The sequence below is a fragment of the Mus pahari genome, chromosome 1 (genome assembly GCF_900095145.1).
Source record: "Mus pahari chromosome 1, PAHARI_EIJ_v1.1, whole genome shotgun sequence".
NCBI lineage: Eukaryota > Metazoa > Chordata > Mammalia > Rodentia > Muridae > Mus > Mus pahari.
In genome coordinates this window covers 37,562,115-37,587,727 of record NC_034590.1, presented here as the reverse complement: position 1 = coordinate 37,587,727, position 25,613 = coordinate 37,562,115, and the positions used below count along the sequence as shown (strand labels likewise).

At 45.5% G+C, this 25,613-nt stretch overlaps 2 protein-coding genes across 2 annotated transcripts in view; both read right to left on the bottom strand.

Moving 5' to 3' along the window:
- Positions 1 to 316: 316 nt before the first annotated feature.
- Positions 317 to 9,595, bottom strand: Tm2d3 (TM2 domain containing 3). The gene is made up of 5 exons (XM_021211247.1): positions 9,450 to 9,595; positions 7,687 to 7,871; positions 4,464 to 4,638; positions 3,125 to 3,200; positions 317 to 625 (listed from the first exon to the last, which is right to left on the bottom strand). The coding sequence occupies exons 1-5, from the start codon at positions 9,538 to 9,540 to the stop codon at positions 460 to 462; spliced, it is 693 nt and encodes a 230-aa protein (XP_021066906.1). The 5' UTR covers positions 9,541 to 9,595; the 3' UTR covers positions 317 to 459.
- Positions 9,596 to 10,949: 1,354 nt separating this feature from the next.
- Positions 10,950 to 25,613, bottom strand: part of Tarsl2 (threonyl-tRNA synthetase like 2) — a 53,762-nt gene continuing 39,098 nt past the window's right edge. The window contains exons 13-19 of the mRNA XM_021197699.1: positions 23,943 to 24,080; positions 20,585 to 20,662; positions 20,295 to 20,395; positions 17,065 to 17,169; positions 14,520 to 14,592; positions 13,178 to 13,292; positions 10,950 to 11,867 (exon numbers count right to left, since the gene is read on the bottom strand). Coding sequence (XP_021053358.1) covers positions 11,719 to 11,867; positions 13,178 to 13,292; positions 14,520 to 14,592; positions 17,065 to 17,169; positions 20,295 to 20,395; positions 20,585 to 20,662; positions 23,943 to 24,080 — 759 coding nt within the window. The 3' untranslated portion in view covers positions 10,950 to 11,718. The remainder of the gene's footprint in view (positions 11,868 to 13,177; positions 13,293 to 14,519; positions 14,593 to 17,064; positions 17,170 to 20,294; positions 20,396 to 20,584; positions 20,663 to 23,942; positions 24,081 to 25,613) is intronic.

The window sequence follows — 25,613 nt, the reverse complement described above, 5'->3', positions numbered from 1 at the left end:
CAGAATCCACTGGCAAACTCCATAAAACCGTATCTCCCTGGAGACAGATCATACCATGAAGGCATTCCATTCCCGTCTTACAGATGTGGAAGTCTGTGGGAGTAACTTTAGCTGGGAGAGTGACTAACTGCCCATCCCCCAGGGCAGAAGCTGAAGGACTTGAAGGTGGGAGATAAGGTAGCAGAGTGGGACTCAGGCAGGCCTTTCTGCCATTTTGTTTTTCTGGCTTGAAGATTAGTTCAGCTCCCCCTCCACCCCTGCCTCCCCTGTCCCCCAGAGTGATTTCAGGCAAATACAAAGTTCTAGGTTGTCGTGGTTCAGTGTTCTATTTCTTTATTTTACCTTCATCAAGGCAAGCCAAGTACAGATGCTGTACATTAAAAACATAAATACCCCTCTCACCCCGTGTCCATCTCCACACAAAGGACTCCACGCTGCTCTCTGAAGCACATAACCACACTAAATGTACAAAGAGCCATCCGCTGGTCCCACATAGCCAACTCCAATCAGCAAGACATCGATTAGGGTCCATATCCCCAGGCCGCCAAAGCTGAAGAGCTTGCCCAGGCCTTCGCGCCACTGGCCCAGGTAGAAGCGATCGGCTCCGAACCCCCCAAGGGTGATGCTGCAAAAGAAGAGCAGAGGTCCCAGCTCCGTAAGTGATGGCGAGTGGTTCCTGCCACGTAGGAAAGTGTCTGGGAGGACAGAACCCCATGCCCACACATTTACACACAGGCAAGAACCCTGCCAAGGTAAGCAAGGACTCAGTATGTGGGAGGCCTGGGGTGATTTGGGATGCAGAGAATTAGGAAACACACAATTTTCAGCTATGCTGAAACCCAACATTTTCTGTTACGGAAATGAGCCTCACTGAAGGACCCAGCTTGCGGAGTGCTGGTCTGGAGGCAGGAACTGAGTCTTGAGGCACTTGACATACCTGTGGGACCCAGATCACCTCACCTCATCTCAGGTACTTCTCTCTAAAGCTTTAGTACTGTGAGTGATTCTTAAAGGTTTCTTTTAATTCTAAGATCTAAAACTGCTGGGAAATAACGGAATGGCTCAAAGCAACCCTCACAGCGCACGGGGAGGAGCCCGAGCACTGGGGCTAACAAGCGCCCACAGCGGCCGGCTCTGTAAGAGTCCTACCCCTCCCCAGAGCAGATACAGTCAGCAGTATCCAAAGGAAGGTCCTGCATCTCAGCCAGCTGAACACTAACGCATCTATACTGGACCAGTACAACCTTCCCCTGTCACTGTACCTCAGCAAGTGACAAGCATTCACTCAGAGTTTACACTGGATGGCTTAAGTCAGGTCGGGATGACAGAAGGTGGAGGGGTGGGGTGTCTGTATGCGGTGTACAAGCATTATACTATTTGATAAAGGGGGACCTGAGTGCCCAGGGAATTTGGTATCTGAGGGAGCCATGGAACCAACAGCGTTTGGAGCAAACCACAGACATCTCCATAGAGTCAACACTCTGAATAACCTCTGTTGAGCTGCGACAAAAAAGCTTTCATAAGTCCAATCAGTTGTTCAGCGCAGTGTATGATGTAAAATGTTGACTAAGTTAGGACCCATGAGAAGGGCGCCATGGGAACTCCATCTCCTTTAAAATTTTCTGTGAGATTAAAATTATTTTAAATTTAGATGAGGTCTGGTTGGCTGGTTCAGTAACACTGGGAGGTTGAGGTACGACTGTTACGAGTCTGTGGCCAATCTGGACTACATAGTAAGTTCCCAGCCAGACGGAACTACACAGCAAGAAGCTATCTCAAGAAACAATTTGAACAAACGGAGCTTGAAGGTCAGTTGTTAGCTTCCACTGCATCACTGCAGACAAAGCCCCATCCGCTTGCCGCATCTGATTCCCACCTTGGGTTGCTCTTTTTCAATTCTCCCCTTTCCCAGGTAGGATCCTTCCCTTTCCTCAAGCCCGGGACCTACTGCAGAAGCAATGCTGTCACTTTGGTGAAGGGGACCTCTGGCAAGGCCCGGAGAGGTTCTATCAAAACTGGGTGTCCCCCAAGACAAAGAATTTGGCCCAAAAGGTCAACAGTAAGTGGATGAGCAGCACCACCCCAGCATCACCCACTGCAGGTCTCAGGTCTGGGCCAGAGTAAGACCTCAGCTGTCAATAGCCTAACTTTTCATCACTCATTTGTCTGGAGTCCCTCCTGGTTTCTCCTTTCATGGGAAGAGGGGGTACAATTTTTTTAGACACTGCTGGAAAATGTAATAATACATGAGTGCGTTTTCTTTCCTTCTATGCATGTAGTATACAGCATGTGTGTGACAGTGGGGGCCAGAGGCTAACCTGGGATATCTGGCTCTGTTATTAATCACCTAACCACTTGACTGCACCTGAAGCTCGCCCAGCCCTGGCAATCACTGGGAGCCAGCACTGCTGCAATGGGTGCTGGGACTGCTCGTGCAGCAAGCACTCTGCACGCTCAACACTCATTTTTATGTAAGAGTTACAGGTATACAGTTAGACGGCACGATTACAAGCAGTTTAAATGTTTTTCTTGGGCCAGCAAAATGGCTTAGTAGGTGCAGGTGCTTGCATCAAAGCCTGGTGACTGGGTCTCATCCCCAGAACCCAAGCAGAAGGGGAAGGAGAGAACTGACTCCACAAAATTGTCCTCTGGCCTCCACATGTGTGCTGGACAGGCAGGCAGGCGGACAGACAGACAGACACATATACACACAGGGCAAAACAAAAATGTTTAAATTAAGTGCTTTTTTTTTTTCGAGACAGGGTTTCTCTGTGTAGCCCTGGCTGTCCTGGAACTTACTCTGTAGACCAGGCTGGCCTCGAACTCAGAAATCCGCCTGCCTCTGCCTCCTGAATTAAGTGCTTTTAATTTTATTTTTTCCTAATTTTCAGTGAGCACATTACTAGTCTCTGCAATAAATTACTTAAAATATTCATTATCAGACTGTTTTAAACAGTATTTTAGTCACTCAGGTGGGCTTGGGTGTGAAACTCTGGCTGTTTCTGAGTTCCATCTCATCTCACATCTGTCTCTTAGCACCTCCCTAACAAAAGCCAAGCCTGGCTGAGCTCCCACTGACCCTGAGAGCCCTAGGAGCACCTAAACCAAGGAGGGCGGAGGGTACCTGAGAGCCAGGGCTGTCGACCACTTGTAGCCGCCCGTCCAGTTGCAGTATAGCAGCTTAGGGAACGTCCGGTTGCCTTCCAAAAAAGGGAACATTTTATACTGAAACACAGGCTAATAAAATGTTCTCAGAGACCCACTTATGAACAATGGCCTTGGAATTTAAAAGTTATCTCTCTTTACAAAAACATTTACCACAGCAAACTCTTTGCCATTTTTAAGATGGATGTAGAGCTTATATTGTTAACTTAGGGCTAACCACACGGAAAGAAATAAAAAACTGAATCTACCTTATATCATCTAACAAAAATGAATTCCACAAGGATTATAAACCTAAATATGAAAAGCCAAACTTGGTTCCTAAAAGAGAATGCCTTTTATCTTTATAATCCCACAATAAGAAAACAATAAAATCACATGATTACGGGGCTGGTTCTGAAAGTAACTTAGCTTCTCGACACTGTGTTGACTGGGGAAAAGGCTTGCTGGATAAGCACTTCACATGCACACATGAGAACCAGAGTCTGGGTCTCCAGATCTCCTGGAGAGGCTAGGCAGACAAGCAACCCGAGCACAGGGGAGGCAGGGACAGGAAAGCTCCCAGCTGACCAGCGAGAGCTGCAATGGGGAGCTCTGGGCTCAGTGAGAGATCAAGGGAGGCACCCGACATGAATTTCAGGCCTCCACAGGGCCAGCACACATCTCCAACCCCTCTCCCTCACTCCCTCCCTCCCCCCTCCACACACACCACCACCACCACCACCATCATTAGAGATCTTCCAAAGAAGGTAGAGTTCACAGCTAGGTTGACTGAAGGTTGCTATAAGCAACATAAATGACTCCTGTCAATAAAAAGACAGTGACTGCCAGAGAAGAGCTGGGCTATCAAGAGCAGTGTGTACTATCCACTGCTGGGAACTTTCATGGAGACAGTCATTCCAGAAGACAAAGCTAAGGGGCAGATATCTTCCTGAAAGGAAGCAGAGAATAAAATTCGGATGATAAGTCACCTCTGTGAAGCCAGGGCAAGGGGAAGAAAGCCAGCCATGCCCCGGCAGGTCCAGTGCCATCAGTCCCAGCTGGAAGCTGGTCTGAGTGAGGCCCACCTTGTCTTGGGGACCTGCGGCAGTGTTCTTGTTTATCACAGATTATGGTGGACATAGGAGAACCGAGGGTCTCCTGCTTTTTCCTTCCTTTGTCAACCTTGTTCTGAGAACTGATATATTTGATTTATTGATTACAATTTAATAAATTTAGTTCTCAAGTTTCTGGCTAAGGGCTCCAGAGTCAGCTGAGAAAAGACATTTTTTCTCACAGCGCCCTCACACTCTGTTCCTTACCCAGGCAGTGAATGTGGTCACGCACGGTGCAGTTGGCGAAATAGCGCTGCCGAGGGCAAGCCACGGTCATGCAGGTGGTGGAATTTGTACACTCATAGTCTGTTTCAGGAAGCTGCCAGCAAAACCTGCAAGTCATGTTGATGACAAAGTCCCTCTGGGGTTTGAGGTCTTGATCCTAAGGACCAAAGCACAAACTCAATCAGTTACAAGATGGCAACTCATTATGATATCAACAGACCCAAATTTCTGAAACACCGTATTTCGGACCCAGCAGTACATAAAGGAAGCAGGCTCATATGTAGCATTAAGGGGAAAAAAAAAATCTATACCGTTTACCTAAAGGAAAAAGGCTATGGACTGGGCATGCTGGTGCACGCCCTACACCTGGGAGGCAGGGGCGGGTGAGTTTGAAGCCAGCCTGGTCTATGTAGGGAGTTTCAGGCCAGCCAAAGCTGCAAGGAGAAACCCTGTATTAAAAAACCGAAGGGGTGTTTCAGAGTGGTATTTCATCGTGACTTTTGTTAGCTTTTTAATAATGAGAGTGTTCATATTTTTGCAAGATATAAAAGGGGGGCTGGAGAAACGGCTCAGTGGTTAAGGACTGACTGCAGATAGGGTCCCAGTGCTGAGAGCGTGGAGAGGATGAGGGATCCCACCGCTAACCAAAAAACTATCTGCAACTGGTGCCCATCTGCCAAGGGGAAACTGCTCTTCTCCAATGGAGTCTCCTTGGGTTGTAACTACACTCAGGGCAGCTTACACGCCAGGAGCAGGTGACGGTGGCACAAAGTGAACTCTAGAGTAGTTCTCTACACTTTTGTCTCAAAGAGCTTTGTTTGGGCGTATTTTTTTCTTGTCTTATTGGTCTTTTGTGTATAGCCTCATTTCCAATTGTGTGTGTGTGTGTTTCTTGGGTTTTGGTTCCTTAAAGAGAGAGAAAAGGGTGTGAGCTGGGTGGGTAGAGAGGTGCGGATGGTCTGAGAGAGGGAAGTATGACCAGAGTATATTGTAAGAAAATCTTTTTTTCCCCCCCAATAGAAAAAGGACCTCCCTAACTAAGAGCTAAAGAACGCAAGTTTCATTCCCAGTACCCACATGGTGGCTCTGGGGGCTCACAACTACCTCTAGCTCCAGGTGTAGGGAGATCTGGTTAGATGCCTTCTGGTTACCAGAGGGACCACATATATGTGGCAAATACATGCATGTGGCAGATATATGCAGGCAAAACACACATACACTTAGAGGAGGAGGAGGAGGGGGGAGATCTGTGCTTTCTACCTCATTCTACCTCAGGGCTCAGAAGAACCACACGACATGTAGAGCTCTGAGTCCTGCCATCAGGTGGCTCTCAGACTGCATTCTGGTTGGCATGTTAAATGCTCATGAATTTTACTGAACCCATCTTTCCACCACGAAGAAAGAGACTGAATAGAAGAAAAACCTATGGAGACATGGAAAGGGAACAAAATTCCTACCCTGGAAGCTAGTTTATAGTTCCTGCTAGCCGACAGTTAAAAATCTCAAGTCAACTCATAAAGCTAAACCTGCCTATAGCAGTGTTTCCTTCCCTAAAGACACGACAGAGTGCTCAGGGCCAAAATGTTTGGAGCCTTGCCTGCTCCTGTGTTAGGATTCTGCAGCTCTAAATAGCATGTTCCATGAACCAACTGCACACTTTCATTTTGAAGGCTATCCTTTAAGAAAACTAGGTAAACCAGATCATACTGTTCATTAAAATTTAAATCAGAAGAATCTTTAAATCTTGTTGTAAATTACAGCCTTCATGGCCTGTTAACTTAGAAAGATACAGAATCATACACACAGCCACAGTGAAGGCACCGAAGTGCAACCCTTGAGAAACAAGCAACCTTGTCTTGGGAGTGTGTACTGTCCTTCTCTTATGGCTTTTTTTCTCAACACCCTTTTCTTTTTTTTTTTTTTTTTGATTTTTCAAGACAGGGTTTCTCTGTGTAGCCCTGGCTGTCCTGGAACTCACTCTGTAGATTAGGCTGGCCTCGAACTCAGAAATCCGCCTGCCTCTGCCTCCCGAGTGCTGGGATTAAAGGCGTGCGCCACCACCGCCTGGCTCAACACCCATTCTTAAATCTGAAGTGTGTACCGCATATCTCTAATAAGCTCTCCTTCACTCTGACTTCTCCCAAGACTCCTCTCTCTGTCCTAGTCATGGATCCAGCTTTATCTAAAGGGGTCCCCACGGGGACACTGGCCATGGCGCTACGCTACGCTGCCTCTCCCACCACCGACAAGTTCATTTGAGGTAAAAAGATGTCGTCAAACCTTCTGGACCCCAATTCTCGCTGTCGAGAACCCAGAAGTTCACGAGGGGCTTCAAACCCCAGAGAGCAACACTGGTGCCCAACAACCTCCCTCTCTATTGACATTATAACCAAAACAGGGCTAACCTGCTATGGGAGGAAATGGAAGATTTTACTTACAGTCATGTTTTACTTCAGTGTGTATGTGGTATGTGTCCGTGTGTGTGTGTCCGTGTCCGTGCGTGTATTCATTTGTGTACCTACATGTGGAGAATAGAGGCTGACATCTTCTCTGATAGTTCTCTATTAAACCTGGAGTCCCAAATTCCGTTCCTTCATCAGTAAAGCAATCACTTTAGTGACTGAGCCATCATTAGCCAGCAAGCCCCGAAGGTCTTCCTGTATCCGCCTCTCTGGCACTGGGAGTACAGATGAATGCATCCATGCGCAAGGTTTTACACTCGTGCTAGGGACCCAAATGCTGGCCTTCATCCTTGTACAGAATGTTCTCACCCCAAGATTTTCATTTTTGGAAAAAAAATCAGCACTAGGTCAGAGGTTGTTGAGGACAGGGCCTCATAAATATACTAAGTATATGTTCTACCACTGAGATATACTCCTAGAACCAAATGCAAGATTTAAAAATACTTTCCAAAGCTGGGCGTGGTGGCGCACGCCTTTGATCCCAGCACTTGGGAGGCAGAGGCAGGCGGATTTCTGAGTTCGAGGTCAGCCTGGTCTACAGAGTGAGTTCCAGGACAGCCAGGGCTACACAGAGAAACCCTGTCTCGAAAAACCAAAACCAAAAAAACCCAAAAACCAAAAAACTTTCCAGTGCAGTTATAAAAGACCACAGTGAAATCATTACGTCATCGAGCTGACCAGTAGAGGCTACACTTCTAATGTTAGGATGCGTGCAGTTGGGAAAAGTGAACTACAATACTTACGACACAGGTAACAGAGGGTTTCACTGTGCAGTCGAACGTGACAGGCTTCCCGTAAGTGCAGGAGACATTGGTCGCACATTCTATACAGTCTGCAGGAAGTCTGCTACACAAACCATTGCTTGGACACTTCATCATGTAAGGAGGGATTTCAGTACTTTCTGTGAGGTGAGAGAATAGTTGATTCTCTGCAGATGGGGATCAAAAGAACAGTGAAAGACAATTTTCAATGGCGGAGAGATCAATCAGCAATGACACATGTGCTAGAATGCAAACAGCCTGGAGTTGGGGTCAGTGACACCTGCAATCTAAGAGGGTTTCTGTCACCAGCTGGCTGTGACCTGCTAACTGGTGTGACATTAGTAAAATGTCTCTCATTCCTGCTTCCCACATGGCCATGAAAACTGTAAGTGCTCACTGCTTCCCACATGGCCATGAAAACTGTAAGTGCTCACTGACAGACAATGCAGGACCCAGGTCAGACCCAAGGGACAAACTAAAGCTTGGATAAGGCAGAGCCTATGCAAAATCCCAGAGAGCATATTGGACAGAACTGGAACCAGGACATACAGCTCTTCAAATCCAATCCAATGTCCTTTCCAGCAAAAGTTACTGATAGAAAAATGAAGCTACTGACAACACCCTCAGGCCTCCAATTCTAGAAAATACTGGTGTTAGTATGTATGTCGAAATAAAAATCTGTGAAATGCCTCTGCCAGTTTCAAGTCCAAATCCCTGAAATAATGGGACTCCAAATAGATGAACCTAAAGGGCTAGCGGACAGTTAACAAAACAGGAATACTTGGAAGTGACATGAAGTGGCTAACGCTATAAATACCATCTCCCATTATTGTTCCTATCTCCATGTGGCCCGAGGTTGGAAGGTTCAAATCACAAAACTGAAACAGCCTTAAATCAAGTTAACTACAGTGGCTGCAAAGATGAGGAGACAAAGGTCCCCCAAAGCCCGATCCCACCCGGATTTCCTCCAGGTATCTATCCAGCCCTTCTTATCCCAGCGCATCACATAGCATTTGGGAAGCATTGTAGATTTGGTTTGTTTGTTTGTTTTGTTTTTAACTCAAGGGAAAACAGTACTGGCTAAAGAACTGGGAGAGAGTGGAAAATAAAAAATAAACAGAAACGAAGAGTCCTGTAGGGCTGGATGAAGAGGTAAGTCATAGATTTCAAAAAGGAATCAAACACCAGAACTGTCTACAGAAAGCGGCTGTCTACCCTTAATTTACATATCTAAACACCACCACATCAAACAGCAAAAACCAAAAGGCGACTCCCTACACTAAAGAAACGTGTGTATCGAAAACGGAAAGGGGGGCGGGCAACTACTCGATACAAATATGCACATTTACTAGAATAGAAAACGTCTAGTACCTGCTGCCCTGGGGACTACAGTGAATGTAAGTGTTGGGCCCGGATCCTTTATTGCCTGAGCCAGCGGCTGCCAATGTTCTAAATCTAAGGATCCTACAATCAGAGAGACATGTTATCCTGGGACAGGATGCCCTTGGTTTGTGTGCTTAACAGGTAGGGGCTGCACTGGGCAGAGACGGCTCAAGAAACGGAAACGACCGGGTCGACTCGGGTTCTGGGCCACCGACGCAGGGAACACCGGTTTTCCGGGCGGGTTGGAGCGCAGGGCTGCGGCCTCGGGTTGCGGCGCCCAGGCGTCGGTCGCCGGCCTCCCGCGACTCCTGGGACCCTCTTGCCACCAGCTCACCCGGTGCGGCCCCTAACCTTGAACTCACCATCGCCGGACAGAATGTAGCACTGGGACAGGAAAAGCAGCACGCGGGACAGGTGGCGGACAGACCGCAGCGGCTCGGCCGCAGGCTCCATCTTGTCGCTGCGCGTGCGCACTTCCGGGCCAGGAGGCGGGGCCGTGGTGGGGGCGCGCCGAAGGGGGAGTGTCCGGGCGCGGCCCGCAGGCGCACTGCTGCTGGCTGGGCTCCGCCGGCGGGCATCCTTGCTTCCCTGGTCGGAGGTCGGGTGGTCTCTTTGCCGCTGCGCGCTGAGTGCTGTTGGCCAGGGGAAGTGAATGGAACCGAGGACCCGCAGCAGCAGGTAGCTCGGACCAGAATAGCCCTCACTGCCTTTGAAGAGATGCCCTTCTCTTTCCATTGAGAGTCTGGGAAACGATCGTGATGCAATGTGGTTAGACCATTTTAGTTCCGCTGACCCATGCAGCCAGGGAAATAAGGTCCAAGAGCGTGGAGTCCCATGCACCGGGACCCAGGGCTCCTGCCTTAGGTTTCTTCACAGCCCGATGGGGGACACGTGGAGTTTAGAGTTCCTCTGAGACTGGGGAAAAACAGGTTAGGTCTCAGGGCCTGGGACAAGAGCCAAGTGTGTGGAGTTTTCAAGTAGGAGCAGAGTCTAACCCCAGACTGGCCAGGATACCAACTTCAAGGAGGGGGAGCTGCTCTTGGCAACCTACATCTTTCTATCTCCTATACTTCAGGAAGCATGCTGTTGGTATGCCTCTCTCTCTATTTTGTTGACATGCACTTTGGGGTCCCCAAATTCCCCGTTCCACTACTTGCACATCTGATAAGTGAAAAAAGTACATGAAATGGTGTTTGGTGTACAACAATCCTGGAGTAAATGTTAGCTTTAAAAATGGCTACAATTTGCACCCCACACCCCTCACACTGGTTTCGTCTATGATGCTTCACTCTTCATGTTCAGGAAAATCAATAATATATCAAAGACGGATGCTTCTCTGCATCTAATTTGAATTCTGCTGCACCTAGTGAAATAAATCTAACTAAATTCTCTTTGGCATAACACTATTTTAATTAGGTGCCAAGATAGTAAGGTTGAAATCTGAACTACAGGGTCTGGAGAGCTGAGTCAGCACTTAGGAGCACTGGCTGCTCTTCCAGAGGACGGAGATTCGATTTCCTGCACCCACATGCGGCTCACAACCACCCAGAACTACAGTTCCAGGGATCTGGTACCCTCTTCTGACCTCTGTAAGCACGAGACACTCTTGCAGTGCACAGACAACAGACAAAATACCCATGCACACAAAAGAAAAATAATTTAAAAAATATCAGAATTGCAGTCCAGAGGCACAGACAGGCAAATATCTGTGAGTTCCAGGTCAGCCAGAATGACATTGTGAAACCCAGTCTCAATTTTAAAAAAAAAAAAAAAAATCAGAAATATACTTGATTCAGCAAACAAGTGAAATACCCCAGGAAAGCAGTGATTCAACTCTAGATAAGAGTCCAACATTGCAGAGCTTCTAGAAACACCATGTGATGCATTTTATTTAGGACTTTAGTGTTTCTAGAGATAAATAATGAATTATGAATTAGAAGCATTAAAACTGTAACTCTTAACCCACGATGCAAATAACAGATTCCACAAAATCTCTTTGAGGTTTCATAGTCCTTTGCCACTAACACAATATTAGTACTTCTCTTATGATTGCCCACTAAATGAAGTAGCAATTTCAACTTTGGGCATGAGTTTCAGTGTGAACTTTAGTAAAGCAGCCATAAAAATACCTGAGATGTGTATATTAGAAAATAAGACATCTCCCCTCCATGTTCCAAAAAGACCATGGGCTTTTATTGAAAGTCTATTTCTGTCGTTGTTGGGTGAGAGGCGGTGGCTGCTGGGGATAGAGCTCAGGCCTCATACATGCAACACGGATGCTCTGGTCACGAAGCTACAGTCCCTGGGCTGGAAACACATCTTTTGAGAAAGAAACAAGCATGATTTCTGATAATTCTCGCTAGTGTTTCCCTCTTTGAATGAACACCATTTTATCATGTAGTCTCTGGAGTCTTGATAGCTTGCAAATTTCTCCAGCTTCTCCTATTTAGTCTCAGGACATAACGAAATAAAATTTTGTTTATATCAAATATCACTTTTCCTTCTTAGGTTGAACTCACTAGAGCCCTATAAGTGGCCCTAGGGTTCTTAGAAGTACTAATATTGTAAGTGACAGGGAAAATACATTTCAGAAGTCAAAACAAGGTTATATAGAAGCACAAGAAGAAGCCTTCAGAAGTCTTCCTCAGCATTTAGTGTACGTGATTTTTTGAGGTTCTTCAATTTTTCAATGACTGAAGCTATTGATATTTCTCCATGAATTTTGTTGTCTCTTGTTCGAACATTTACTGCATTATTTATCTTTTCCTTTTCACCAACCACTGTAGAAATGAAAGAGAAATAAACATTTTTAAAATGAATGATTTACCTGCTGTAAGTTAACGTCATTTGACACACACCCAAGTTTCTCCTCAATACTGCTTACAGAATTCCAGTTTCATGAGCATGATGTTCAGTAGGCTGACCCTCTCCTATCCACTTCAGAGCACACTAGTGTGGTCTTGGAACACAAACTGAAAGGGAACTTTTTTTTAACAGACACCTGATTCTTCCTATACTCTTTGATGACTAAAGAAATACCATGTGTCTGGATCCAAGCAAGCCAACCAGAATTTTCTAAAATGTGGGGGAAAGCCTGTTCTCTCTCGTACTGTGAGAAGAGGTGGGAACCTGCATCCGTGTTTCTTCCCATACAGAAAGAAGACACAAGTGGAATTAAGAATATTCCAAAGGGCCAGGCAGTGGTGGTGCACACCTTTAATCCCAGCACTTGGGAGGCAGCCAGGGCTATAAAGAGAAACCCTGTCTCAAAAAACAAAAAAGAAAAAGAAAAAAAGAAAAGAAAAGAATATTCCAAAGGATCAGAGCAAAACAGGAAACAAACAGAGACAAGGTCCTGGTGAGGCTGAGTTCCTGGTCACTTTCTCAATAGCTTGGCTATTAATCCAACCTCTCAGGTCACCAGTCACCCTGGCACCTTCCAATAAGCTAACATGAGGTTTCTATCACAACAAAAAGCCTGAGACATCTCACTTCTTTCCACAGGCAGACCTTAGCAGCGACCAGTGTTGACAGAATGGCTCTGGCCATGATCCCTTTTCCTCTCCACTATAGACCCTTTCTACTTGGGGGGCGTGACCAGACCAGACCTCCAGACATGTTGATAGCAGTTTCTCCTGATTTTATTGTTAACTTTCTTTTCTTTCTTTCTTTCTTTCTTTCTTTCTTTCTTTCTTTCTTTCTTTCCTTCCTTCCTTCCTTCCTTCCTTCCTTCCTTCCTTCCTTCCTTCCTTCTTTCTTTCTTTTTTAGCCAAGTTGTTGGACTTTGGACCTAATTATTCACTGTTCACAAAATCAAAGGGGGGCCCTCTGGGTTTTGTATCCAGCTGGGGCCAAAGCAGTGCAGTTCCACTGAAGAAGTTATCCTGGTGTTTGTCTCCACTTGGGCTTGAATGCTAAGTGTTGCCAGTGACGCTGCACCACAGACTCCATGTGCAGCTGTGGGATCTGCCTTGAACACCACAATTCAACAGTCAACTTGTGATACATAGTTACACCCTACTTCTCCTTTTTATGGCCTTTGTGTAAGTCCCCAAGCCAAGCTTTGAAAAAAAAAATGAGCTTAAATTACCCAAAATAAAATTATACTGAGCCAGCTGTGCATTCCGTATTTTCTTATTTAGTGTACAACTGTCATCTAAGTCGACATCAGCCATGAAGCCTTCTTCGAAGCATTCCTTGGACACCTAGAAGAAAGTGGGGTGTTTCTGTCATTGCATCATGTAACCAGACTCCGCAGCAGCCCTGTCCCCATCTCCTGGCACGCACAGCTCCGTAGAGCTCCTGCCGTTTTGCTCAGGGTTGGTCAGAAGGGATGGAAGGGAGGAGGACTGATTACCACTAAATCTAGGTTGCCAAAGCCTGTCACTTTGCTCTCTGCAGATCCCTTGCTCTGGAGGGCATTCCAACAGCATGAGAAGCAACCCACACAGTGAAGACCTCAGGAATGGCACCTGTGCCCAAAGGTTCCCCATGAGATGCCATGTTGGAACCAAACAGTTAGGGGCTGGCGAGATGGCTCAGCAGTTAAGAGCATGTGTTGCTCTTGCCAAGGGTCCGGGTTTGGTTCCTAGCACATACATGGTGGCTCAAAACTGATCCTGACTCTAGTTCCAGGAAATCAGGTAACCTCTTCTAAACTCCTGTAGACACCAGGCATACAGACAGGCATGCAAAACACTCACACATAGAAAATAAATAAGCCAGGTATGGTGTTGCACACCTTTAATCCCAGTACTCAGAGGAGGCAGAGGCAGGGGGATCTCTGTGAGTTCCAGGCTAGCCAGAGTTACATAGAGAGGCCCTGTCTTTTTTCTTTTTTTTTTTTTTTTAAGATTTATTTATTTGTATATGAATCCAATGTAGCTGTCTTTAGACATACATGAAAGGGTATTGGATCCCATTACAGATGGTTGTGAGCCACCATGTGGTTGCTGGGGATTGAACTCAGAACCTCTGGAAGAGCAGTCAGTGCTCTTAACCACTGAGCCATCTCTCCAGCCCCCCCCCCTTTTTTAAAAAAAATCCCAAATAAATACATAAACAAATAAATATATTTTTTAAATGTTTAAGAATAAGAAGCAGCTAAGCTGCTCCCAGACGATTCCCCTCTCCCCCTGAAAGTGAGGTAGTGAGTATTTGTTATTAGAAGCTGCCGCTGATGAGGTGTCTCCAATAAAAACAAGTGAAGAGTAAGTGTGAGGTGAGAACACCCATTTCTCAAAAGCATTAAGGACACAGTTCTAACACAGCCCCATGGACATAACTCATTCATTGCTTCCAACAATGGAAGGAGGAGGTGGTCATCAACATGATAGCAGGGCATTATCTTAAAGCACAAATAGCATTTCAAGTCAGTGACCAGACAGAACACATGGCAAGACATTATGTCCTTCGAATATCTGTGACCTTACCTGTAGTGCATAATTTTCACAAGTTGGACCTACAGGGATGACCATTATTTGGCGAGGGGACAGCCAGAGAGGCCTAAAAAATATATAAAATATGTCTATTTAAAGTCATTTCAAAATGACTACTTAGGTGGTTAAAAGTGATCAAAGCTTTCTCAGGGTGACAGTTGTGAGACAGTGGTACTGGTAAAACGACGTAGAAGCGAATGAAACTTTATCAAGCCGGAAGGCATCAGAACAGAGCGGATAGGAAATTTGGAGTTTTGATAAGAAAAGAAGGCAGACACATTCCTGCACCCCTGAGCATCTACCCCAGAGAGCCTTGTGTCCACGCACCACACCTCCACACTGACATCCACGCTGGTTTTATTCAGAACAGCTGCACACTGGAAACACCCCAAGGTGCTTCATCAGGTGAATAGTCAAACATGGACGACCACACTCTGGAATGCCAAGAGTAATCACAGTGAGCCAACTACTGACAGAATAAAGATGGCTCTCAAGAGAAGTCAAGTGAGGGGAGAAAAGCCAATCTCAGAAAGCTGCATGCGGCACAACCCCATTTATGGGACGCTCTTGAAGTGACAGAATTGCCATTTCAAGAACAAATAGGTTCACAGTTGCTGGATTAGTGGACAGCGGCGGAATAGAGCATATGTGTCTGTAAGAGGAAGCGTGATTGGTTCTTACAGGGGAAGGCACTCCAGGGCTGCATGTGGTGATGACTTCATGCTTACATGTGGTACAGTCTTAGGGAACTAAACACACCACGAATAGGAGCACATGTGAGACGGGAACATGCAAACAGGGTTAGCAGCGCCAATGCTATGTCCTGGTCGTGATGTTCCGTACAACTCTGCAAGATATTTCCACTGGTAGAAGGTGGGTGTACTGGCTAGTCTCAGGTCAACTTGACACAAGCTAGAGTTATCTGAAAGGAAGGAACCTCAACTGAGAAGATGCCTCCATAAGATCTGGCTGTAAGGTGTTTTCTTAATTAGTGATTGACGGCAAGGGACCCAGCCCATAATGGGTGGCCCCATTCCTGGGCTGCTGGTCCTGGGTGCTATAAGAAAGCAGACTGAGCAAGCCAGGGGAGGAAAGCTAGTGAGCAGCACGCCTCCATGGCCTCTGCATCAGCTCCTGCCTCCAGGTTCCTGCCCTGTGTGAGTTCCTGTTCTGACTTCCTTCAGGATGAACAGTGTAAGCAATGTAAATTCTTTCCTCCCCTAGTTGCTTTGGTTGCATGATTTTTCATTATAGCTATAGAAACCCTAACTAAGGCAGCCATGGTGTGGAATTACCCGGCAGAAGGCCCTTACTTTGGAGGACTTTTTGAATATTCAGATAACAAAGGACTCAATCAGTGGTTCGTGAACAGTGGCCACTGAAGGACATTCATCATCACCACCACGTGACTGTGCCCTCATTAGGTTCCACCTTGCTATACCTCTTCTGAGGACCCAGTACTTGTCAGTAGTGACTAGTCCTAATCCAGGGGAGCAGCAAGCTAGCTTTGAGCAGTTGACTGCTTTGGGTCCCTTCCATTATGCAAGGCTGATGTCAGAGGGCAGTGATTTTCCTGTAAGCATGGCTATCTCTGGATGTTGGCTTCTTCTGTTCTGCCAGCAGTGCCATGGAACAGTTCCTTAGCAGAGGAGTGAGGGAGTGAGCCAGTGTCGCTGGAGTCACTAACACCTGTGCTTAGAGACAACTGCCTCGGCAACAACCACGGCTCCTCAGGCACTAACACAGCCACCCTGGGACAGGGGTGCGCAAACCACCAGCCACTAGTGAAACAATAGCTTCCCCATCAATCACAAACTAAGAAGATGCCCTATAGCTGGATCTTATGGAACATTTTATTAATTGAGGTTCCCTCCTTTGGGGAGCTTGGTTGATATAAAACTAGCCAGCACAATGGCCCATGCATGTAATCAGTATTTCTCTTCCCCAAGCCTGTCTATTTTTCAATCTGATTACTTCTACATATCTGGCCTTGTGATCAGAATGGTACCTGCTCACCACACCTGTGGCAGCTTGCCTTCCGGAATAGAGAACTCCAAGCTATAGCATGTGGGAGCCTTTCCTATCCTTGCTGGGCCCGTGCTGCTGGGGCAGCTGTGTACCTAGTGCTGGTGTGTTGTGTAGGCTGTGTGTGGATCGGATGGATGTGGTTTTCTCTGTAGTCAGGGAATTGCCCAGGGCCACAGGGATCACCCAGGGTAACAATCAGAGCTGAAAGGAACAGCAGTGATGTAAGTCTTGGAACACTGGAGTCGGACTTGCTTTTCAGACAACCCTGGAACTCTGGTGGGCTTGGGAAGGGTGAAAAGATAATTCTTCACCACCTCCAGTTCATGCTTCTCAAAGGGCAATGGTACAGCTTTATGTCACTCTGCCTGTGAGCTTCTATGCTTTCCGATCTGGCAAACAGAACAAGAATCCTCCATTTGCAGTGTGGATACTTGCTAGCTAGAGCTGGAACTTAATCTGTTCAGACTGGATTTTCGAGGAGTCCTCCAGCGCTCCCTCCCATATGACTTACCATTTTCCCCCGTAGTTCTCTGAGAGAATGGCTATCATCCTTTCCACAGACCCCAGGATGGCGCGGTGAATGATCACAGGTCTGTTCTTGTCATCCCCATCCTTACTGAAAAAATGAAAAAAAAAACATATATTAGGCACTTTTCAAAGGCTGGCTATAGGTGTATCTGCCGACTGTGGTCAGTGCTGTCTGTTGTTGGCGTGGGGCATCTTTATTAGAGAGTTGGCAGCTTTCCCTAGACTTCGCTTTGCTTACTAATCCTTTTTCATTTATTTTTAAACTACATTATTAGAGAACATTGCAAATATACAAAAGCAGAACACTGTAGTGGACACCATACACCACCTCTGAGATTGACAACATGTCCATTCACAGCCAGTCTGATTGATCCAGTTCTCCCCTCATCCCCTGCCCCACTGTGAGCCTTAGTTTTCCAAAATATTTCTGATATTTATGTTAAATATTCATCAGTTAAATTTACCTATAGACTGCACACCATCATGACATGGGCATCACAGCTCATCATTCCCTCCTCCTCTACAGGAAAACAAAACAAAACAAAACAAACAAACAAAAAACCAATGAAGCCAGTTGTGACTGCCTACTTCAGTGAAGCAAGACATACCAAAATCTGTGCATACACTCCCAGAAGGTACGGCTCAGTTTATTCAGCATGTAATCCATAACACAGATCCCAAACCTGCATCAGTTAACTATTTCTTTTTTTTTCTTTTTTTTTTTTTTTAANNNTTTNTTTATTTATTATATGTAAGTACACTGTAACTGTCTTCAGACACTCTAGAAGCGGGAGTCAGATCTTGTTAAGGATGGTTGTGAGCCACCATGTGGTTGCTGGGATTTGAACTCTGGACCTTCGGAAGAGCAGTCGGGTGCTCTTACCCACTGAGCCATCTCACCAGCCCAGTTAACTATTTCTAAAACACACTTGAAACAAATACAGAGAGGTCTTCTCTTAACCCAATTCATATGTGTTATATCTGGACACCATCAAGGCTAAAAGTTCCTGCTGATGAACACTGCACTCAGGCAGCAATCTATGCAGATCCCAGAGAGCTGGGCAGAGCAGGTAGGAAGGGGACGCTCGGAACCATCCTGAACTCATACTTCTGTGAACTTATGCAGATGTCACCTACTCCATGGGGTGCGGGGAACAGTACAGAATATCCCTAAATGCTGTTTTATGAGGGAAAGGAAAGAGAAATACGACACTGTCTTCGCAGGCCTCTATGTAACCAGAATTTTCTGTCTTGTCTTTTATTTTAATCAATTAGTGACATAAAATTATGCTTACACACTGATGCTATCCAGTAAACCTTAGAATAACCATCGAACTTCCCTTCAAATAACCCCAGCGGATTAGACTTTATAGGTAGGTTTGAAGAGAGTAATTTTGCCATATTCATTCCAAGACTGTGGTCTGAACTTTCACTTAAATAACTGGGTTTCTTTTTGCCTTTGATAAAATCTTCTGATGTAAACACCACAGTCTATTTCTTAAGTCCACACTCTATGGATACTCTGCACTACGCCATGCTTCTGAGATGTTTTTGCCTTGTCTTTCCCAGCAGGTGACCGCTGACACGCAGGGAGGCACACTGGATATTCCACGTTCCAGTTACTTCTAGCTCTCTTACTTTGTCCCCAGCTCGGAGTTCTATCCATTTGATTTATACGATGTTTCAGCATGAGAGTTTCCATAAGCCTCTCTTGCTCTCTAAAGAGGCACATTCATGGTGATGCTTCACTCTCTTGCTCCCTAGGCCTCAAAATCACACCAGCTCCTTTTCCAACATACACCCCAGCACCCCCATGTGGCTTGTTTCCCTGGCATCAGCTGGTTCTAACCTTCACCATCTCTGAGCTGTCTATGGACCTCCTACCCCCCATCCTCCATTCCACACACTCCTGGGGTGGACGGCTTGCACGGGTGATCTAGCTCCCCTTCACTCCCGCTGAGGGAGAAGTGGCTGCTTATTGTCGTAACCCCCGATGGGAAATATCCTATGAAATGACTGGATTTGAAACATGACAATAACTTTTCTCCCCTCCCCAAAGAGAAACTTATAGCAGTTTGTGGATTCAATGGAAATTCTACCGATTATCTGAAAGAGAAACAATACCAAATTTACCTCATCTCTTCCAGGAAAATGAACAGAAAGGAACACTTCCCCACTTGTTTTAAAATATTAACATTCTGGATTTCTGAGTTCAAGGCCAGCCTGGTCTACAAAGTGAGTTCCAGGACAGCCAGGGCCACACAGAGAAACTCTGTCTCGAAAAAAACAATAAATAAATAAATAATAATAATCAAAAAAAAAAAAAGTAAAAAAATAAAACAACAAAACAAAACAAAACAAAACCAAAAAACCAAAAAAAAAAAAAAATTAACATTCTTAGATACTGAGACCTAGTAAAGCTGGTACAAGAAAACAAAACCACAGACCAATTTCCTGTATGAATATGTATTCAAATACTCGCAACAAACTGATGGCAGATCAAAGCCCAAGGCGAGTTCAGTATTCTAAATGAACGCCATCCACCACATTAACAAGCTAAAGAAGAAAAAAAAAACCCATAATTCTTGACAAAATGCTTTGGACATTAGAAATACTGGGAAACATTTTTTTTTCCTTTTTGTAGTAATAGGAGGGGGTTGAATCCAAGGCCTGGTAAAGGCTAAGCAAACACTATCACTAAGCTCTGCCCCGGCCCGAGAGGTGGCAGTGGGAAATTCTAGCTAGTAGGAGGTGATTAGGCCAAGAGGGCTACCAGGAAGAGATGGCTGCAGTTCTCACAGGTAGGCTAGGGTTAGAGAGAGAGAGAGAGAGAGAGAGAGAGAGAGAGAGAGAGAGAGAGAGAACAGGTTACTATGGAGCTGGGCTGCTTCTTGCACTCGCTGTTTTCTACACAAAGCTATTTCCTTGCCCTGTTGAGAAGCAGCAGGAGACCTGTGCCAGATACCTGTGCCATGATATTGGGACTTTAGAGCTGCTGTAATTATGGTCAAATAAATGTCATTTGCTTATTACCCAGCCTTGGCTTAACTTAAGCCTTTGGATCTAGCAACATAAATGGATGAAGAAAATCGCCAGATTACAAATGAGTAAACAGATGTATGGTGCATGACATAGACACCAGAACTCACTAGTGCTTATTTTTGTATTGCACGTGATCTTATGACAAATAATGAAGATATTAGAATCACTCACCTAACATATGTGAGGTTAAACCTGATAGGCAGTTGGAAGTCCAGCTGAATTGTGGCACATTGATGGTATCTGCCAATAGCATCTTTAATTTTTATATCGATCTGTAAGTTAAGTAATGCTTGCTTAGAGACAGTTTTCATTTTTAAATAGCCTCTCTCTCCCTCCCTCCTCTCTCTCTCCCTCCATCTCTCTTTCCTTCCCTCCCTCTCTCCTTCCCTTTCTCTCTTTCTCTCCTCCCCCCTCTCTCTTCTTCCCCTCCCCCTCCCCCTCTCTGCATATCCTCTACTTACTTTAGGACCATAGAATGCTCCATCTCCTGGGTTTATTTTCCATGGTTTTCCAAATTCCACCAAGCTGTTCTGCAGTTGCTATTTTAAAGGAGAGATCATGAAAACCCTTCTACTTTATCACACATCCACCCTACTGGACAGCTCATGAGTATCTATACATCTTAGGTATATTCTACTTTCCTCCAGGTCACACTTATCAACAGCATAGTGGGAAAATGTGCCATTTTCTCAATCGTTCCAGGGGATTCTACAAAGGCCTTCCTTCCTTCCAGTCAGGCCCTCTCAGTGGCTTACTGACTGACCCTTAGCTGTCTCTTTGTTTCTGTGGTGCTGTGGTCAAACCATGACCAAGGCCAACTCAGGGAAGGAAACAATTTATTCCATCTTACAACCCCCAAGTCATAGTCTCTCACTGAGTGAAGTCAGGGCAGGAAACAATGGCAGGGACTGAAGCAGGGGCCATTGAAGAGCTCTGCTCACTGGCTTGCTCCCAAGCTCATATTCAGCTACTTTTCTTCTACCTTCCAGGACCTCCGGCCTAGGGGTGGCACCACTCTCAGTGACATCAGTCAGCAATCAAGAAAAGTCCCGGGCTGGTGAGATGGCTCAGCAGGTAAGAGCACCCAACTGTTCTTCCAAACGTGCAGAGTTCAAATCCCAGCAACCACATGGTGGCTCACAACCATCCTTAACAAGATCTGACTCCCTCTTCTGGAGTGTCTGAAGACAGCTACAGTGTACTTATATATATAATAAATAAATCTTAAAAAAAAAAAAAAAAGAAAAGTCCCATAGCCATGAGACATGCTTACAGGCCAATGTGATGGAGGTAATTCCTCAATCGAGATGCTCTCTTTCAAAATATGTCTAGGTTTGTGACAACTTGGCAAAACCAAACCAGGACAATGTCTCTTGGTGATGTATCTGAGACCTCTTTCCCCTTGTAGGTGGGGCTTCCACACATGAAGAGGCATGAGAGCCTTGGTCCTGATTTGCCATTCTCACTGTGTAATACTACGTCCCTTTGTGTGTCTTTGACCTCAGTTGCAACTGGGGGCAGGGGCAACCCTTATGAGTTACTGGGGTATAAGGACAGGAACCTCACTTTAGTTTTTAGTCTAAGCCAGGTCAGGCTTTAGATGTAGCCTACGGTGGAGATGCTTGGCACTTAATTATAGTGAGTGTGTGTCCAGATAAATTCTGATAGAAGCAGCCCTGGACCACCAGCTTCCCTTGAGAGCACTGAGACAAAATATGTCAAAAGTCCACCCAGGCTCTTGGAATAACACCAATATTCTGGAGTGCAGGAGGGGTTTGATACTTGGTGATATGGGGTGGTCTTTGGGAAGTCAGGCAACAATGGTAACTCTGAGCTTAGGCTGGAATAACCAAGGAATGACCTGACCCCTGGGGACTCAGTTAGGGAGTGCTTTTGATAGAACTTCACTCCTGGGATGCCAGCAACATCCCTAGTGGATCGAACTCTGCAGGAGCAGCCTTCTTCTCTTAGGACCAAGAAAGGCCACCTGCATAGAAGTGTGTCACAGGCTTTGGAGGTCCCTTCTCACTGGATTGCTTCTGAAATAGAAAGGATACTAGACAGAAACTGAGGCCCCATGACAGCAATCGGAGGGTCCTGGAGCACCCAAGGCATTAACATGCCAAAGATAGGCCAAGGTTCCGAGAAGGCTGTGAAGCAGAGGCCATCAGATCTTTGTCAGGCCTCTGGGGACACAGGATGAGGCAGCGCAATAGAAGCAGGGGTGGCTATTGAGACAGGATTGAGGAAGTGTTGGGTTTACAAGCCACCTCCGAGAAAACAATGACAACAACAACAGCACCCTCAAGTGTTCACTTCCCTGACTCCCAGAGGACCACAGGTGCTCACTGTGGGAGAAAGTCCCCAAAAAAGAGGAAGGCCCATCCTGTAATGCCCTATTCCTGGGAGACTTCAGGCTTCGCTGCTAAACTTTAGCCACATCAATCAAAAAGAGCAAAATTGTCAAGATTTCCAGCTCATTATCCCCATGTCAAGTCCACCCCTCCTTTAGGCTCTGTTGGGGGTTGGTCTGGTGTTGCTCTGTATTCAGATTCTAAATACTGGTCCCCAAGATCTGGTTGCTAAATACTGATCCCCAAGATCTGGTGCAATCAAGCACATTCTCATGTACATCAAATGATGTACAAACTTTGCTTGTTGATCTTCTCTGACTGGTCAAAACAAACTGGCTACAGCCAATTACTGGGGAGAACAGAGGTAGGCAGGGTTTCAGTTACTGCGTCCTGGGTAGGGACCAGGAGAGAAAAGGAGAGGGAGAAGGAGAAAGAAGACGGGAGAACAGGAGTTCTTCACTAGGAGGAGAGAGAGGACCAGGAGCACATGGCCAAGAGAAGTGCACCCTAAGGACAGACTGATGGAGCATCCTAAGGACAGACTGTGAGGCAACCCGTGAGACTCACACAGCAAGTAATTAGGGAGTGGAGCTGGGAACTAGCCAGTTCAATGTACAGAAAAATAGATTAGGGATAATCGGCCAGTAAGTGTGCTAAAGCTGATTAAATAAATCAATAGGACTCAGTCTCCATTATTGGGGGGCTGACTGGGTTGTATTAAGAACTAATAGAGTTAAATATATATACTTATAAATATAATTTATAAATAGAAATAATATAAAATGTGTATTATATATTAATATATTATATGTTATATAACATAATATAGCATAAATATATTAAATAATAAATAAATAATATATAATTATGTATTATATATTATTAAATATATAATGAATGACAAGTCCCCATAACCCACCCAGTTCTAAGTGACTGAGTGGGAATGATGGTGACATTGACACAAACATGAAGACAACTGCACATGTGCACGAGCCTGTCACTACACCACCATTATCTCACATACATGAACTCACTTACGTTTCCCACAGCTTTATGCGGTAGGCGTTATCACCTGAGCCCAGGCACCAGGATCACATCTCATGCCCAATTCTGATCCTGAGAGAGCTGACATGTGTGAGCAGGGAGAACTGCTAAGCCAGGCTTAGCATCCTCTTCTTCACTTCCATGTGACTATTAGGTAAACTGAGTCAGCACCCTTCCTGGGCAGAAGAGTGTAATGAGTGCACTGGGCAGGGTATGTGTGAGGAGGAGACCCTACCACAGCTCGAGCCTAGCCTGTGCCTGCGCCTCTGGCTCGCATCCATCTCCTCACAGCATGGGGAGATGCTCGTCATCTGGTCCCCACGGCGACGAGAACTGGCGAGCCACCTTCCACGGTCTTCATACTCGTTCCCGGACGCCCAGTTTAAACCCTCAGACATGCAGTTTCTTGTCTGCCGCTTACCCTTTCAGCTTCATCCCATATCTCAAGCTCTCCTAGGAAGTGCTCAGGCCTTGTGGACAGGTTTAATTGAAAGGAGAAGCCAAACGTCAAGTAAACGGACTGTAAAAAGTGCAAGCACCCCTTTATTTCTTCTTCGATCTGAAATGAAGGCAGAACACTCAAATGGAACAGCGATGTAAACTCATCTATGGTATTTATAACTAAATTACTTGTCAAAAAGTTATTGAAACTAATTTTAAAAGTATTCTTTTAATTTTTACATGCATAGGAGCGACTGCCAGTATATATCTGCACCACATGATACCCAGTGTTGCAGAGGCCAGAAGAGGGTATCATTATAAATTATAGTCATGAGTTATGATGTAAGTGCTGGGAACTGAACCTAGGTCCTTTGCAGGAACAGTAGTGCTCTTAACCAATGAGCCATCTCTCTGGCCCCATAAAGCCTGATTTTAACACCAGGAGGTTGGCACCTTTCATTGCTAACACCGACTATAATTTCTTTTAGACCTATACATAGGCGTGCCAATGTATCCACACATATACACTTTTAGTAATTACTATACAGCATTGTAACCTACAGATGTCATGGCTAACAGGTTCAAATGAGTTAGAAACCCCACTTCTTTTTACCCTTCTCCACGAACAGCATCATTTACTTAAGCATTTCCTTTCTATATATTTAGGGCTACATCAGGCAAGGAAATATTTTTTGCTTCAACCATTAAATACAACTCAGAAAACTCTGAAGAAAAATGAGACATTTACCAGCTTGTACTTTCCGAGTTTTAGAGTCCTTCATGTTCCAGGACTGCCCTCCACCCACTTCCCACAGCCATCCTCCTGAGGGAACGACTGACAGCTTGCCGGCTGACGGCTCGCCTTCTCCGTGACTCTTGAAGGACATTTTCTCTAGACTGGGAATTCTGGGTTGACAGGGATTTCTTTTAGTCCTTGAAAAGGGCTGGGCTGCATTTTTCTCCTCTGATATAACTCTATTTCCTCCTCTCTGCCTTCCATTTTCTGTCCTTTCCCCCCTCACATTAAACTCACATCTTAGCATAGACTTCTCTGGGTGTGGCCAGTCGGACCTCACTTGGCTTCCTGATGGGTGGTTTGTGTCTTTTAATGGATTTGACAAGTTCTTGGCCACCAAGTAACACCTCCTTCTATGTCCCTGCAGGGATGATCGCATGGAAGTCAATCACAGCTAGACCCTTCTCCAGGTTCAATTCTGCCTCTCAGATTCTATTTTTGTATCTATAGATTCTTTTTCCTGTTTCCTCTGTTCTACTTATAAATCCAATTACTGAGCTTTGATTTTGGTTTTTAGTTACACATCTCAATAAGAATTTTCTACTTAGTTCTTCACTATAATCTTTATTTCCTCTTTGAGATTTTCCCTTTTCTGAGTCTTGGAATGGTTTTCATTGGTATGAAATGATTTTGTAACTGTTTCTGAAAGCATTCTCATGAAGGCTGCCTTAATATCTTTGTCATGGAGCTGGAGAGATGACTCAAACTGGATTCCCAGCACGCGCATCAGGAAGCTCATAACTGCCTATAACTTTCAGATGCCGTCTGCTGGCCTCCTTCCCCCAACCTCCCTGCCCCTCCCCCATCTCTCTCTCTCTCTCTCTCTCTCTCTCTCTCTCTCTCTCTCTCTCTCTC

Coding starts and splice junctions, on each gene's coding strand:
- Tm2d3 (XM_021211247.1), bottom strand. CDS start 9,540: ATGGAGCCTGCGGCCGAGCCGCTGCGGTCTGTCCGCCACCTGTCCCGC. Junction 3,201..4,463: donor TGACCACATTCACTGCCTGG/GTAAGGAACAGA, acceptor CTTTTTTGGAAG/GCAACCGGACGTTCCCTAAG. Junction 626..3,124: donor TCGACAGCCCTGGCTCTCAG/GTACCCTCCGCC, acceptor CTTCTTTTGCAG/CATCACCCTTGGGGGGTTCG.